This window comes from Gekko japonicus, unplaced genomic scaffold (genome assembly GCF_001447785.1).
Source record: "Gekko japonicus isolate JY-2015 unplaced genomic scaffold, Gekko_japonicus_V1.1 scaffold66, whole genome shotgun sequence".
Classification (NCBI taxonomy): domain Eukaryota; kingdom Metazoa; phylum Chordata; class Lepidosauria; order Squamata; family Gekkonidae; genus Gekko; species Gekko japonicus.
The window spans coordinates 2,097,177-2,111,527 of NW_015163605.1; the positions used below are offsets into that span (position 1 = coordinate 2,097,177).

Sequence of the window (14,351 nt, forward strand, 5' to 3'; positions counted from 1 at the left end):
GTAGAGACGGGGCGGACGACGGTTTGTGCCAAGGGGTTTTTGCGGCTTGTAGCAAGACTGACGACATTGGAAAGTCGACGACTGAGGTGTCTAGTTGGACGATATCATAGAGATAATCCGTAGATTGAGGATCCGTTTGAACAATTGACAATCGCAATGCGTGGGCCATACGTTTTATGAGGTCGGTGTATGACGACAAGTTATCCGACGGGGATATTGGGAGGTTCTGAAACACGTCGGTATTGGGAGACGAATTATCTGGCGACGTTGGGGCTTCGGAAGGCTCAGTATTGGAACCAGATTCCGAAGGCTCTGAAGACTCGGGTTCCCAAACCGGGGCAGGTTGACGAGGAGATGGAGCAGGCGGCTGGATTGGTGCAGCCGGTGTATGCTCCAAATGCTTCCGAGGAGGAGGTTGGACGGAAGATGTTCCCGACGGTGGAACATTGTCCGGTTGGGGAGGACGAGAGACCATGGCAGATGTCTAGATCGCCTCGGAGAATGAGACCTGTGGGAAGATTGACAGGAGTATCTGTCCCAGTCAGTGTATCCCGTATGGCCGAGCCAAGGCATAGGAGGATGGTAAGGACCGTACAGGTAACGGAACTGCCTTTCATCCCAAGACATCGGAGGCGGCATGCACGACCTCGGGGAACGGCTCCTCGACCTTGGACGATGTGGGGAAAACCTTGACGGAAGAGCATACGTGCCCCTTCTACAGTCAAAGGTGTCGATATCGACAGACTCAGGCGACAAACGGGGAGGCTGACGCTCTGCACTGGATCTTGAGCGTCGATGCTGACGGCCGTCGGTGTCAGGCGGCTCTGAGATGATCGAAGCCGACGAGCTTGTTGGACCAGGGGAAGACTCCGCACCCAGCTGGTGACTTACGAGTTCCATTTGGTCGATATCGTACAAGGCTGTCTCCACCTCCCGGTCTGGAGAGTCTAGCACAAGTACCATAGTCTCAGACACAACCTGGTTCACTGGTATCGATGCACTCAGTTTCGAACCAGTCAGTATCGACGGCGTCGATGGTGACGGAAGGGCTGGAGCTGCTGGCACAGAGTCCTTCTTTGCAGTGGATCTTGAGCGTCAATGCCGACGGCTGTCGGTGGCGGGCGGCTCTGAGACAATCGAAGCCGACGATCTCGTTGGACCAGGGGAAAACTCCGCACCCATCTGGTGAATTACGAGCTCCATTTGGTTGACATCGGACAAGGCTGTCTCCACCTGATGGTCTGGAGAAACCAGCACAAGTACTGTAGTCTCAGACACGACCTGGTTCACCGGTATCGATGCAATCGGTGTTGAACCAGTCGGTATCGACGGCGTCGATGGTGGCGGAAGGGCTGGAGCTGCTGGCACAGAGTCCTTCTTAGTAGTGGATCTCGAGCGTCGATGCCGACAGACATCGGTATCGGGCAGCTCTGAGACGATCGAAGCCGACGATCTCGTTGGACCAGGGGAAAACTCCGCACCCAACTGGTGACTTACGAGCTCCATTTGGTCGGCATCGGACAAGGCTGTCTCCACCTGATGGTCTGGAGAAACCAGCACAAGTACCGTAGTCCCAAACACGACCTGGTTCACCGGTATCGATGCAATCGGTGTCGAACCAGTCGGTATCGATGGTGGCGGAACGGCTGGAGCTGCTGGCAGAGAGTCCTTCTTAGCCAGCTTCGCAGCCTTGACCATCGTGTGCGTCGCCACTTCAGGGTTGGACTTCCTGGCCTCCTTAGCAGGGGTTGACGCTGTGGAAGGAACGTTTGTTACCTTAGGTTTCAGTTTCGACCTCTTGGTATCGGAAACAGACTTAACCTTCAACGTCGATGGTCTCGATGCCGATGCGTCGGTAACGGAAGACATGGTGACGGAGGAAGTGACCGGCGTTTTTGAAAAACAGGAAGAGAAAGAAAAACTGAAGAAAAACTGAGGCAAAAAACGAGAGCTGATCACTAAAAAGTGACCCCAAAACAGCGATCCAGCCAGACCTCTCGAAGAAAGGTCTGCTCAGCGTGGTGGTAAGGAAAGAACTGGCAGGATGTCCGTGCCTGCCCTTCTGGGCATGCTCACTGGGGCTCCTGAGCATGCTCAGTTGGGCCAGGCACGAAAATCCTTTTAAGAGAACTTGCTAGGCACCGGCAGATCCAGCGCAGGCACACTAGATCCCCATTGGTGTGAAGCATAGAGACCACGAAGAAGATCACAAGGCTTAGCTTTCAAGATCTGACGAGATCGGGCTTGCCTGGGCTATCCAGGTCAGAGCACTCCAGGTCCCCTTTTAACACCATTTGTTACTGAATGTCTCCAGAAGTTTAAATTGCAGCATCAGATAGGAGCCTTTTGGTATGTTTTTTTAAAAAATAATAAAACAACACAATCATTTGGACATCAGGTTTCTAATCTTCTTACCTGTGGAGAATATATGCTGAGATTTTGGAAAGGGTTTAAGGCTATTAAGATATCTCCGACATACGTATAAATCTGTAAGTCTGCATAGCGTTTCTGCAACTGATGAATAATTGTGTCCTGAAAAAGATTACACATGTTACAGTCACGCAGTATTTGTTTTTTATTTCTTTGGAGACTGGAAACTCACTGTAAGTACATCAAAGGCACAAAACAGTAAGCAATGATCTTAACCATTATTTGTCATGCACATCAGGTATTGACTCCACTATCTCAAGCCATTGTTTCCAGAGCCTCATATCTCTCCCCAAGATAAATCCAGTGCCAAGTTAAAAGCAATAAGTCTGTCGATTAAGCTTTTGTTATTACGTGGATTGGAGAAATAAAACCATAAGCAGGTTCATCTCTAAATGCACACTAGGAACAGAAAGTTGCAATGTAAATATATTTAATGTTCTGAGTGCACTCTACAAGAGTTATTGAGGCAATGAAATAAAGATAATAATGCGGGAGGGGGGACCACATGACAATGGATTTTATTCACTAAAGGGGAATAAGGCCTTCATTGTATGTTATTTTCTTCTGAAAAAGGCTTCTTCCATGTGAGAACTCACTGAATAACAATGGGGAAATTGTAAACATCATACTTGGTGTAGAAATATCTGGTCTTCTCTTTAATGGGTTCAGGAGGGAGGTATGCAATAGTGCCACAAAGTCCCTCCACACTGAGACCGTGGGAATGAGAAAGGCCACTGCACATGGATAATCCAAAACTGGAAACCTTGACATGATAATGGGCATTAAGCAAGATGCTTGCCAGCTTGACATCCAGATGAAGCAGGGGTTGGGACATACAGTGAAGAAATTTCATGCCCCCAGCTTCTTGTGGATTATTCCGAAGCATAAATTTCAAGGCAGCAGTTTTGAGGCAGAAGACCCCACCTCCATGTATTCCATGACTGTATTCTATGACTCTTAAACCTTCCGGATACCATCAGAGCCAATCTTCTCCCTGCTAACAAACTCTACTAGAGTCAAAGGTTGTCAGCAGCCTGGAGATCTGGAATCACAACTCATCTACAGACTACAGAGATCAGTTCCCCTGGATAAAATGGCTGCACTCCCCAGGCTCCAATCCCAAATTTCCAGGATTTTCCCAAGTTGGCAACCCTAGGAGCTACCCTCCTCCATGGTGTCCTCTTCCTCTTTCCCAGAGTTACAGAATTGCCTGAGCCAGTGAACTGACCAGGGCTATTTTTGGGCAGGAACGCACAGGAATGGAGTTCCGGCTGGCTCCTTAGTTGGCCACGCCCAGCAGGAGCTCATTAGCATAACAGGCCACACCCAACAACAGAAACTCATTAGAATTGGCTACATTAGGAGTGTGTGACCTAACATGCAAAGAAGTTCCTGCTACGAAAAAAGCCCTGGGTTTTGACAACAAACAAGGTAAACAGAATAAGAAGCAAAAGGTGGGTGTGGCTGGATGACCAGACTTGGTAGCATGGCGGTACGGCCTAGTATGCTAATGAGCTGTGTTATCAGGGGTGTGGCCTAATATACTAATGAGTTTCTGCTGTTGGGTATGGCCTATTATGCTAATGAGTTCCTGCTGGGCTTTTTCTACAAAAAAAGCCCTGGAACTGACTAACCACTTTTCCTCCCTTCCTTGCAGCTCTCTTCATTATATTCTGATGGTTTTCTTAAACCAGACTTGGGCTCTCACATGCTTAAGGAATTTGCAAAGTATTGTAGAAATGTGTACGTGAAAAATAATTATGACCAAACCAAAGTAATGGAATTTTCAAAGAACAGAGTTAAGTTTAGATGGCCCATGTATGGGCATCTACTAGAACAAGTACAGTTCTGTAAGTGTTTGGATGTTATATTTCATTCTCCTAGTAAATGGACTATACATCTCCAACAAGTGAAGGCTGAACAATCTTCTTGAGCAATTAATTGAATCTATTACATCAAAGGTGGATGTTTTCCTCCTGCCGAAGTTCACATATGCAGGACTAAAGTGGGGTATAAACTGACTTATGGGGTACCTGCCTGGTTTGATGGACTCAACCTTTTGGACTCTCTGGTCACCTTTGTAATTCCAACACAGAGAGGTGGGTGTGACCATATTGGCCAAATGGGCTTTATTGCCTGGAGTGCCAACACCCAATTATGAACACAGCCAGTGAGATTCCAGGAGCAGACAAAACTTTATTGCAGTAAAGGGGATCTCAGCTGTAAAGATCTGAGAAGTCCATTAGTAATGCCATCAGCATTAATCTTTTATACAGTGTAACAAACAGCTTTGAGACATGTGCGGATGTGTCTTAAACTTACACAGCAGATGTCTTATGCTTACACAGTTTAAACTTCCTTTATATCTGCATAAGTACATTTTGCCAAACATATATTTCTTTAACTTTTTATTTTTGCATGACCACATGTCTTTGCAAAACAAACTTCTCTATGTCTATCTAAAAGATGACCACCAGACCACTTCTGCTTAATTGGCTACATTCTGGAACATTCTGCAGCTTTGCCCGCTCACCCAATTTCCACATTCTGTTTTTGCACTTTAACTGGATTTTGCTTTGCTTGCCTAAGAGATTATCTGGAAATTAGCTGCTCAAAGCAATTTAAAATGGCTTCAGTTCTGCTACCTTGCCCATCAACCACAAATGGCAGCCATAGGAGGTAGAGACAACCACAGAATGTCAGGGAGTGAGATTATGTGTAATTCTAAAAACACCTCATCAACATTTCAGGCAGAAGCTATGCTTAACAGGATTCCTTTTTTAAATGAGTATTTTCTTGCTTACACACAGCATATCTTCAGTCATGCAGTGAAGATACTTGTGCTGTTGTGGCAGTGGCTGTCGAAGCATTTTTTTTAAATAATCTGCACTGCCAATCAGATCACCAATGACCAATCAGAAGCCCTGCTAGGCAAAAGTGCAACATGGTCCTGCCCATTTTTAACAAAACCACTAGGAAAGGTAAAGGCTCAGTTCTTCAGGGGTATTCTGGGATTCCCTAAAATGCTACAATGGCAGCCATGACCATCAAGGTGGGATTATGTTCATCAGCAGTTACTGCAAGGATTGTAGATGTAAAGTTCTAATTGACTATTTGCCATAGAGATCCATCCTCTAGGTTTGCCTCTTCAGTATTAAAAAATACATGTATGGGAAAATGGAAGAAAATTATAATCCAAGAAATTAGCAGCGCTGGATTTTCTACCTCTGGTTTACTGTTTTAAGAAACTGAAGGTGTTAGTCAAGCATAGGATTTTATGATATAGATTACATATTTATGGTATAGATCCAGAATATACACGCTGTGGCACTTAGACCATGTTCACTTTTAACCTTGGAGCTAAACTTTCTAGTACTTACGGAATATGCAAGCTATTTAAAAGTATCAAAGTATAGGAGAGTGTTTACATTAGCACATGCATACCATTTTGTCAGCAGCAATCTTCAGGGGTCATTACAAGAACATCCCTTCAAATAATGTGCTGTGTCCTTGTGGTGCACCAGTGCCTGTGTTGTGTTTTCCCCCACCCCACATGCTGTTGTTTTGTAACTGTTAGAAAGAAGTTACAGATGATATAATTGCTCCACTCTTAACTATGACATCAGTTTGTTCAGCAGAACAACTAGTGACCCTTTTCTTTCTAGGAAAAATGTGCATATCATCAGAAAATGAAAAATAAATGACTGTCCTTTTCAATGTAGTCATAGGGAATAGATTTTGGATTCTGAAACAACTCCCTACAATCGCTATATTTTAACAACTGTCTTACTGAAGGTCTAGATCAAGATGGGTTGCCGTGTTAGTCTGTCTGTAGCAGCAGAAAAGAGCAAGAGTCCAGTAGCACATTAAAGACTAACAAAATATGTGGCAGGGGGCATGAGCTTTCATGACTCACTGCTCACTTCTACCTGTATCTGAAGAAGTGAGCAGTGACTCACGAAAGCGCATACCCTGCCACATATTTTGTTAGTCTTTTTTACGAGGCTTTCATTGGGCCCTTATGTATGTTTTTAACTGTCTTTCTAATAAATACTTGTATTGTAAATACTTGTATTGTAGGTTTTTAATACTGGGCCTTCATTAGACTTTCTTCTCACCCTTTTGGTTCTTGATACCGGTCTTTAAGGTGCTACTGGGCTCTTGCTCTTTTCTACTGTTACTGAAGGTCTGTTGACTGTATGGTAAAGTTTGCTGTTGTAACTTACTGCGAGTTTGTAAAAAAGATTTCTATACAGCACCTCAGTATTGGGCGACCTTGCTTGCTACAGTCAAGAGTTGCCCATCCACTAGGCAGCCCTAGGCAATTTCCTAGGGTGCTAGTGGTGGAGGTATGCAATAGCCCCTGCTCAGCCATGGCACTGGGGTCTGCCGGGGGAGACTATCCACTGAATTCCACTCAGCCCCAGTGGGCAGCCAGTGGGGAGTTTGCTTCCTCCTTTCCTCCCTCCATCTGGGCACTGCACCTCACCTGACCGCCGGAGTGCACAAAGAGGGCAGGTGCCATTTTACTTATTATTATATTATTATTTATTTGTTATTTTCGATTTATAACCCGCCTTTCTTGCACAGGCAGGCTCAAGGCGGCATACAACAGGTTAAAATACAATAAAACACAGATGCATAAGTGCAATACTATAACATTCACATAGCAAACAATATACATACAAAGTGCAGTTAAGTGCAGATGGCGGTCTGGTGTGGCTAAACCAGTATCCATAGTTGTTCTTAGTGCCACTAACATGAGGGCCATGTTTTTAATAGCTTATTCCTCAGTGGCGGCTCCTAATCAAAGGCCTGGTGGAAGAGCTCCATTTTACAGGCCCTGCGGAACTGTTAGAGGTCCCACAGGGCCCTGATGTCTTCTGGGAGCTCATTCCACCAGTGTGGAGCCACCACTGAAAAGGCCCTAGCTCTGGTAGTGACTAATCTGGCGTCTTTCGGACCAGGGAGAGTAAGGCGATTTTGCGACCCTGACCTCAGTGCTCTCTGGGGGACATATGGGGAAAGGTGGTCCCTCAGGTAGGCAGGCCCCTGACCATATAGGGTTTTAAAGGTCAAAACCAGCAAATTGAAGCGAATCTGGTATGCTACTGACAGCCAGTGCAATGCCTTCAGCACAGGCCAGATGTGCTCTCGTATAGAGAGGCCAATCAACAGCCTGGCTGCTGCATTTTGCACTAGCTGCAGCTTCTAGACTTGGGACAAGGGCAGCCTCATGTAGAGAGCGTTGCAGTAGTCCAATCTCGAGGTGACCATAGCATGGATCACTGTTGCCAGGTCATTGTGTGTGAGGAAGGGAACCAACTGCCTAATCAGCCATAGATGGTAATAGGCTGCCTTGGCAGTGGCTGCTACCTGGGCCTCCATTGTTAAGGCGGCATCCAGGAGCACTCCCAAACTCCTAACCCTCGGCGCTGGCACCAACAGTGCCTCATCGAAGGTCGTAGTGGGATCCCTACCCCTGACCCGCTCCAGCTCAGGCACAGGACCTCCGTCTTTGCCGGAGTCAATTTCAATTGGCTCAGTCTAAGCCAGCCTGCCACGTCCTGAAGTGCCTGGTCTAGGTTATCTGGGGTAGAGTCGGACTGACCGTTCAGCAACAGATATAGCTGGGTGTTGTCTGCATTGCTGACACCCTAGCCTGTGCCTCTGGGCACAGGGGCACATTAGATTTTAAATAACATTGGGGATAACACCGCCTCTTGGGGAACCCCGCAGGTCAGCGGATGCCTCTGGGACGTCTGTTCCCCTAACGCCACCCTCTGTCCCCGACTTTGGAGAAAGGAGACGAGCCATTGCAAGACAAGTCCCTGAATCCCCGTGTCGGCGAAGTGATAGCTCAGTAACTGATGGTCAACCATGTCGAATACCACTGATAAGGTCCAACAGCAACAGAACCCTGTACCATCCCAATCCAGATGCCTCTGGAGGTCGTCTGTGAGGGCAACCAGTGCCAACTCCGTCCCATGGCCTGGACAAAAGCCAGACTGGAAAGGGTCTAGCATGGAAGTGTCATCCATAAAGCTCTGCAACTGAATCACCACCGCTCTTTCAAGTAATTTGCCCTATTTGGCCGGTAGTTAGCCGATTTGGCCGGGTCCAAGGATGGTTTTTTTAAGAAAGGGCAGACCATCGCTTCCTTGAGTGCCCCCGGGAACAGTCCCTTGGTGAGGGACTTGTTGATAATATCCCTGAGGGCACCTCAAAACCCCTCACGGCCAGCTTCACCTCACCTCACTCCCTGAGGGCACCTTAAAACCCCTCATGGCCAGTTTCACCTCACTCCTCAACCACACCTTAGTTGTCTCACCACTGGGTGAGGGGAGTCAGCAGCAGCTTCTAGTCATGGTGTGAGAGAAAGGAGAGCTGGCACCATCTTTCTGCCTTCCCATGGCCTGGTGGGGGGCAAGGATTATAAATGACATGGAGGAAGACATAGAGGGGATGCTTATCAAATTTGCAGATGACACAAAGCTGGGTGGGATTGCTAATTCTGAAGAAGATAGAGTCAGGATTCAAAATGATCTAGATAGGCTGGAACAGTGGGCTAAGACAAATAAAATGAATTTCAATAGAGATAAGTGCAAAGTCCTACACTTAGGTATAAAAAATCAAAGACGCAGATATAGAATGGGAGGGACTTGGGTTGACAGCAGTACATGTGAAAGGGATCTAGGTGTTCTGGTTGATCACAAGCTAAACATGAGCCTGCAGTGCGATATGACTGTGAAGAAAGCTAATGCAATCTTAGGATGCATTAAAAGAAGCATTGTATCCAGATCACGGGAGGTGGTAGTTCTGTTCTATTCTGCTATGGTCAGGCCTCACCTGGACTACTGTGTCCAGTTTTGGGCACCATATTTTAGGAAGGATGTTGACAAGCTTGAGCGTGTCCAGAAGAGGGCAACCAGGATGGAGACAGGGTTGGAATCCAGGTCTTATGAGGAAAGGCTGAAAGAGTTGGGTATGTTTAGCCTGGGAAAGAGAAGGCTTAAAGGGGACATGATTGCAATCTACAAATATTTGAAGTGCTGTCATGTAGAAGATGGAGCAGATCTATTCTCTCTTGTTCCGGATTGCAAAACTAGATCTACTGGGCGGAAATTACAAGGGAGTCGATACCGGCTAAATATCAGGAGAAACTTCCTAACTGTAAGAGTGGTTGAGCAGTGGAACAGACTGGCTCGGGAGGTGGTGGATGCTCCTTCGCTGGACGTTTTCAAGCAGAGGCTGGATGACCATCTTTCAGGTAGGTTTCAGGGCTATCTTTTGGCTTTGATCCTGCAGAGTACAGGGGGTTGGACTAGATGACCTGCAAGGTCCCTTCCAACTCTAACATTCTATGATTCTATGATTTATTTATTTATTTATTTATTTTCCCACTTATACCCCACCCTACCCTATCAAAGCAGGCTCAGGGCGGCTTACACAAGATAAAAGCCATAATAACACTCAAGGTTTCAAAAAACACTTAAAAACATGTCAATTAAAACAATACCACATGTCAAGCCCCCTGCTTTGCCCAGTCACTGGGGAACAAGGAGGGCAGGCAATGGCTTCTCGCTTGAATGTGGGGGTGAGTAACAGGCAGGCACAATTCTCATGCCCCCTGATGCAGGACCAGCTCTGAGTACAATAATAAATTCTGGTAGAATCAAGTTAGACACAGAATCATAGAATCATAGACTTAGAAGGGACCTCCAGGGTCATCTAGTCCAACCCCCTGCACAATGCAGGAAATTCACAAATATCTCCCCCCGCCCCAGTGACCCCTGCTCTATGCCCAGAAGAGAGCAAATTTTTTTTTTAAAAAAACCTTCCAGGACCCCTGGCCAAACTGGCCTGGAGAACAATTGCTTCCTGAGCCCAAAGTGGTGATCAGCATTTCCCTGGGCATGTAAGAAAGGGCCACAAGAACTAAGCACTGATGCTTAAATAGCTTGCATGGTGGCAACTGACTCACAAGTTAAATCAGGTTGCCCAAAGGCTCCATGCAGTTCACATCAATGTTGCAGTGGAAAGGAGAGAGGGAAGCCTGATCTAAAAAATGCTGCTCCCTATCACAAATGGCCAGCTGATCCAGCAACACGTGTGGAAGAGAGAGGATGTGGCCTCTATAGGAGAGACCTGCAGACGGGTCTGGGTCCTTGGAGAGTCACAAGGACAGGACAAAGGGCACAGAGGGAGGGGAGGGGTCAGAGAGAAGCTCCCAGGTTAAGACCAAAGAGAGGCATCCTGTTAGGATAACATTTATACACACCTACAGCAGTGCAGTGCCCCCCAACGCCCAGGCATGCTGAGTCACATGACTCCAACAGTATATGTGAAAGATCATTAGAGCTAGAATTAACCCAGTTTAAGTAAATGGGAAATGACGTGTGTGGGTAATGATCTGCAATTCAGATATGCTTTTAAATGCCGATTTCCCCCTCACAAACACAGACAGGTGGAAAAGTAGCTTTGAAATACACACAGTCTAATATTGATGTTCAGAACTAAGCTTCTCACTCAGTAGCAAGCACAACTAATATTGTAACCTACAACCATCCATCATCTGGTTCTCCTGTGTAACAAAGCAATCTAAACACTCAGAATATAAATGAGCAAATGGTTGGACATCATAATCAAGGGGTACCGGTTTTTGTTTCATTTTTTTTGGTGATTGTGCTAGGACTATTAACAATTAGCTTGGCAGCAGGGTAATACTACTTTAATGAGAAAGCTTCTACAGAAAGAACAGGCAGTAAAATAATTTTTAGTGCTGGGAATTAATTCCTTCAGCATACCTTACCTCATCCAGGACTTCAAGGTTTACCAAATCATCATCGGGGGAATATTTGTCAGGTGCATCAATACGATAAGGCCTTCGAGTGTGTATTCTCTCGTGCCTGTGAAAGAGAACCTGTGTGAATAGGTGAAGCTGCCTTATACTAATTCAGACCTCCTGGACTACCAAAGGGAGCGTGGTATTGTTTGTTCTGACCGGAAGTAGCTTTCTAGGGTCCCAGGCAGAGATCTTTCAACTACTGCCTGATCCTTTGAGCTGGAGATCGAACCAGGGCCCTTCCAAAGAAAGCATCTGGCCAAAGACAGTAACAGTTCAAGTTGTTGATGGTGCAGTGGTTAGAGTGTCAGAATAGGATCTGTGAGACACAGGTTCAAATCCCCTCTCTGCCATGGAAACTTGCTGGATGACCTTAGGCCACTCACTCTCAGCCTAAGATACCCTCCCAACATTGTGAGGATGAAAAGGAGGTGCGCTGAATGATGTTTTAAGCCAGTTTGGGCCCCCACTGAGGAGAAAAGTAGGGCATAAAAATGAAAATATATAAATAAGGATAGATCTACACCATGGATTTGCACTGGTTTAACAGTAATTTCTTCCCCAGAAGACCTGGAAATTAAAGTCCTTTGAGGGGGACCACTGATCTCCATAGGGTTGCCAACTCACAAAAATGTAGCGGCGGGGGAGAGCCCAGCCGGTCCGGGAGCCTCTTCCAAATGTCCTCGTGCGCGCGGAAGTGACGTCACGCGCTGGGCGGGGCCACGCCATTTGAGGGGAAAACAAAGAGTTTTCCCCTCAAATGGCTGCCATTTCCGGTGACACGCACGCCGGGGCGGAGTTCCCCCCGGGCCCGGATTCCCCGGCGTCGGGTAACGGGCCTCCGGGGCGGGGGGAATTCCGCCCTACCGGGGGGGTTGGCAGCCCTAGATCTCCAACAAAGAATTTTGAGCACCTTACAAAACTGTAATTCATAGGATTATTGAGGGGGAAACATAACTGCTAGACTAGTACAAACCTAGTAGATAACTCACAGTAGATAACTCACTGAAAATGTCGAGACAGTGTGTGACTGCAATAAAGAAGGCCAATGCTATGCTGGGGATTATTAGGAAGGGTATTGAAAACAGATCAGCCAATATCATAATGCCCCTATATAAATCAATGGTGCGACCTCATTTGGAATACTGTGTGCAGTTCTGGTCACCACACCTTAAAAAGGATATTATAGCTTTGGAAAAAGTGCAGAAAAGGGCAACTCGAATGATAAAAGGGTTGGAACACTTTCCCTATGAGGAAAGGTTAAAGCGCTTAGGGCTCTTTAGCTTGGAGAAAAGACGACTGAGGGGTGACATGATCGAGGTTTATAAGATTATGCATGGGAAAGAGCAGGTAAAGAAAGAGGTACTTTTCTCCCTTTCTCACAATACAAGAACCCGTGGGCACTCCATGAAATTGCTGAGCGGTCGGGTTAGAACGGATAAAAGGAAGTACTTCTTCACCCAAAGAGTGATTAACACATGGAATTCACTGCCACAGGAAGTGGTGGCGGCTACAAGCATGGACGGCTTCAAAAGGGAATTAGATAAGCATATGGAGCAGAGGTCCATCAGTGGCTATTAGCCACAAGGTATAGATAGGGACTCTGGGGCAAGTGATGCTCTGTCATCTTGGTGCTTGGGGGGGTCAACAGTGGGAGGGCTTCTAATGTCCTGGCCCCACTGGTGGACCTCCTGATGGCACTGGTATTTCTGGCCACTGTGTGATACTGAGTGTTGGACTGGATGGGCCTTTGGCCTGATCCAACATTGGCATCTCTTATGTTCTTAAGTTCTTAACCTAAGTAAGTTTGTACTGTGGGTAAAACAGGAAGACTAAACTAAACTGTATGCTGTATGGCACTTGAAGAAAAATGTTTTGTAGAAACCAGCGCAACTGGAAGCCACAGCATAATACTCACACCTTTTTAATGGCATGTTTTTAAGAATCTTTTTGACACTGTTATTGGATAGGTTGTCCTTAAATTTTCCATCAGTAAAATGAAGTAAAATAAGGTAAGAATATTTTGTAGCCTATCCTGAGCTCTTAAAACAGAATAGGCAAGAAGCCTGAGCAGGGGTGGCCTGTCCACTAGGCAGTTGTTGCCCAGGATGCCAGAGGTGGAGGGTGGTTGCCATCTTCCCCTCTCCCATGGTACAGTGAGAGGGTAGAAGGTAAGCAGGGTGGCCATCTTCCCACCTCTCCATGGTGTGGGAGGGTGGCTTGGGCACCCTAAATTAGGGCTCCCCAAATCCTTAGGCCAGCCGTGAGCCTAAGGCACACTTCCTTTGGGAGTAAGTCCCATTTAATGCATGGGAGTTAGAGGTATTCTACCTATGACTAAGAGGAAATGCTAAAATTTTGGAATGTAGCATCTTTATTAGAATGCACAGGCAATGGTATTTTTTCTATGCTCCATTTTTTAAAAATTCCCTGCCGCTAATAATCTGGAAGAGGCCTGCACAAAATTTTTATATCTCTAATTTGACAGCAGAGCGGGTTTTTTTAAAAAAATACAAACATTCCACACGCAGCCTGAAGCAGTGCACTACCATCCATAATTCTATCAACTGTGTCATTCTGCACAATATGTAAAAAGAATGTTACTTCCTAACATGTGCACGACACCAATAAAAACGTTTTACCCTCAAATGCCATTCATTTCACTGACTCCACCTGGCTGTATGTTAGTGCCACATCAACCTTAAAAACCAAACCAAACCCAGTAACAAAGATTGTCTTCACCCTATTACCTTGCTGTTTGCCAAACCGTCTTGCTGGTTGACTGTGGAACTGCTCCAGGATCACATTTCTGATCCATGACCTGCTACATTCCAAAAGTGTTCAGCCAGCTTCTGTCAGCAGAGGTTAAACCTTCTGGTCTCTAAGCCACACAGTTAGAAGCAAAGACATGCTGTACCGTAACCCCTGAATAATCTGATTACATGAGAGGAATCTTTGAACATGCCGATGTACCCTTCATTTTTAAATGGGGTGTACCAATTGTGACCAGAAACATTTTCAGCCAAATAGGAGTGCAGCCTTAGTGTAAGCTTGAATTTTTATATATATATATATA

At 46.1% G+C, this 14,351-nt stretch overlaps 1 protein-coding gene across 1 annotated transcript in view; it reads right to left on the reverse strand.

Annotated features, from left to right (window-relative positions):
• The window catches only part of MYO3B (myosin IIIB), a 426,227-nt gene that overhangs the window by 250,912 nt on the left and 160,964 nt on the right, over positions 1–14,351 (reverse strand). The window contains 2 exon segments of the mRNA XM_015407261.1: positions 2,416–2,532; positions 11,243–11,339. Of these exon segments, the coding sequence (XP_015262747.1) occupies positions 2,416–2,532; positions 11,243–11,339 (214 nt within the window).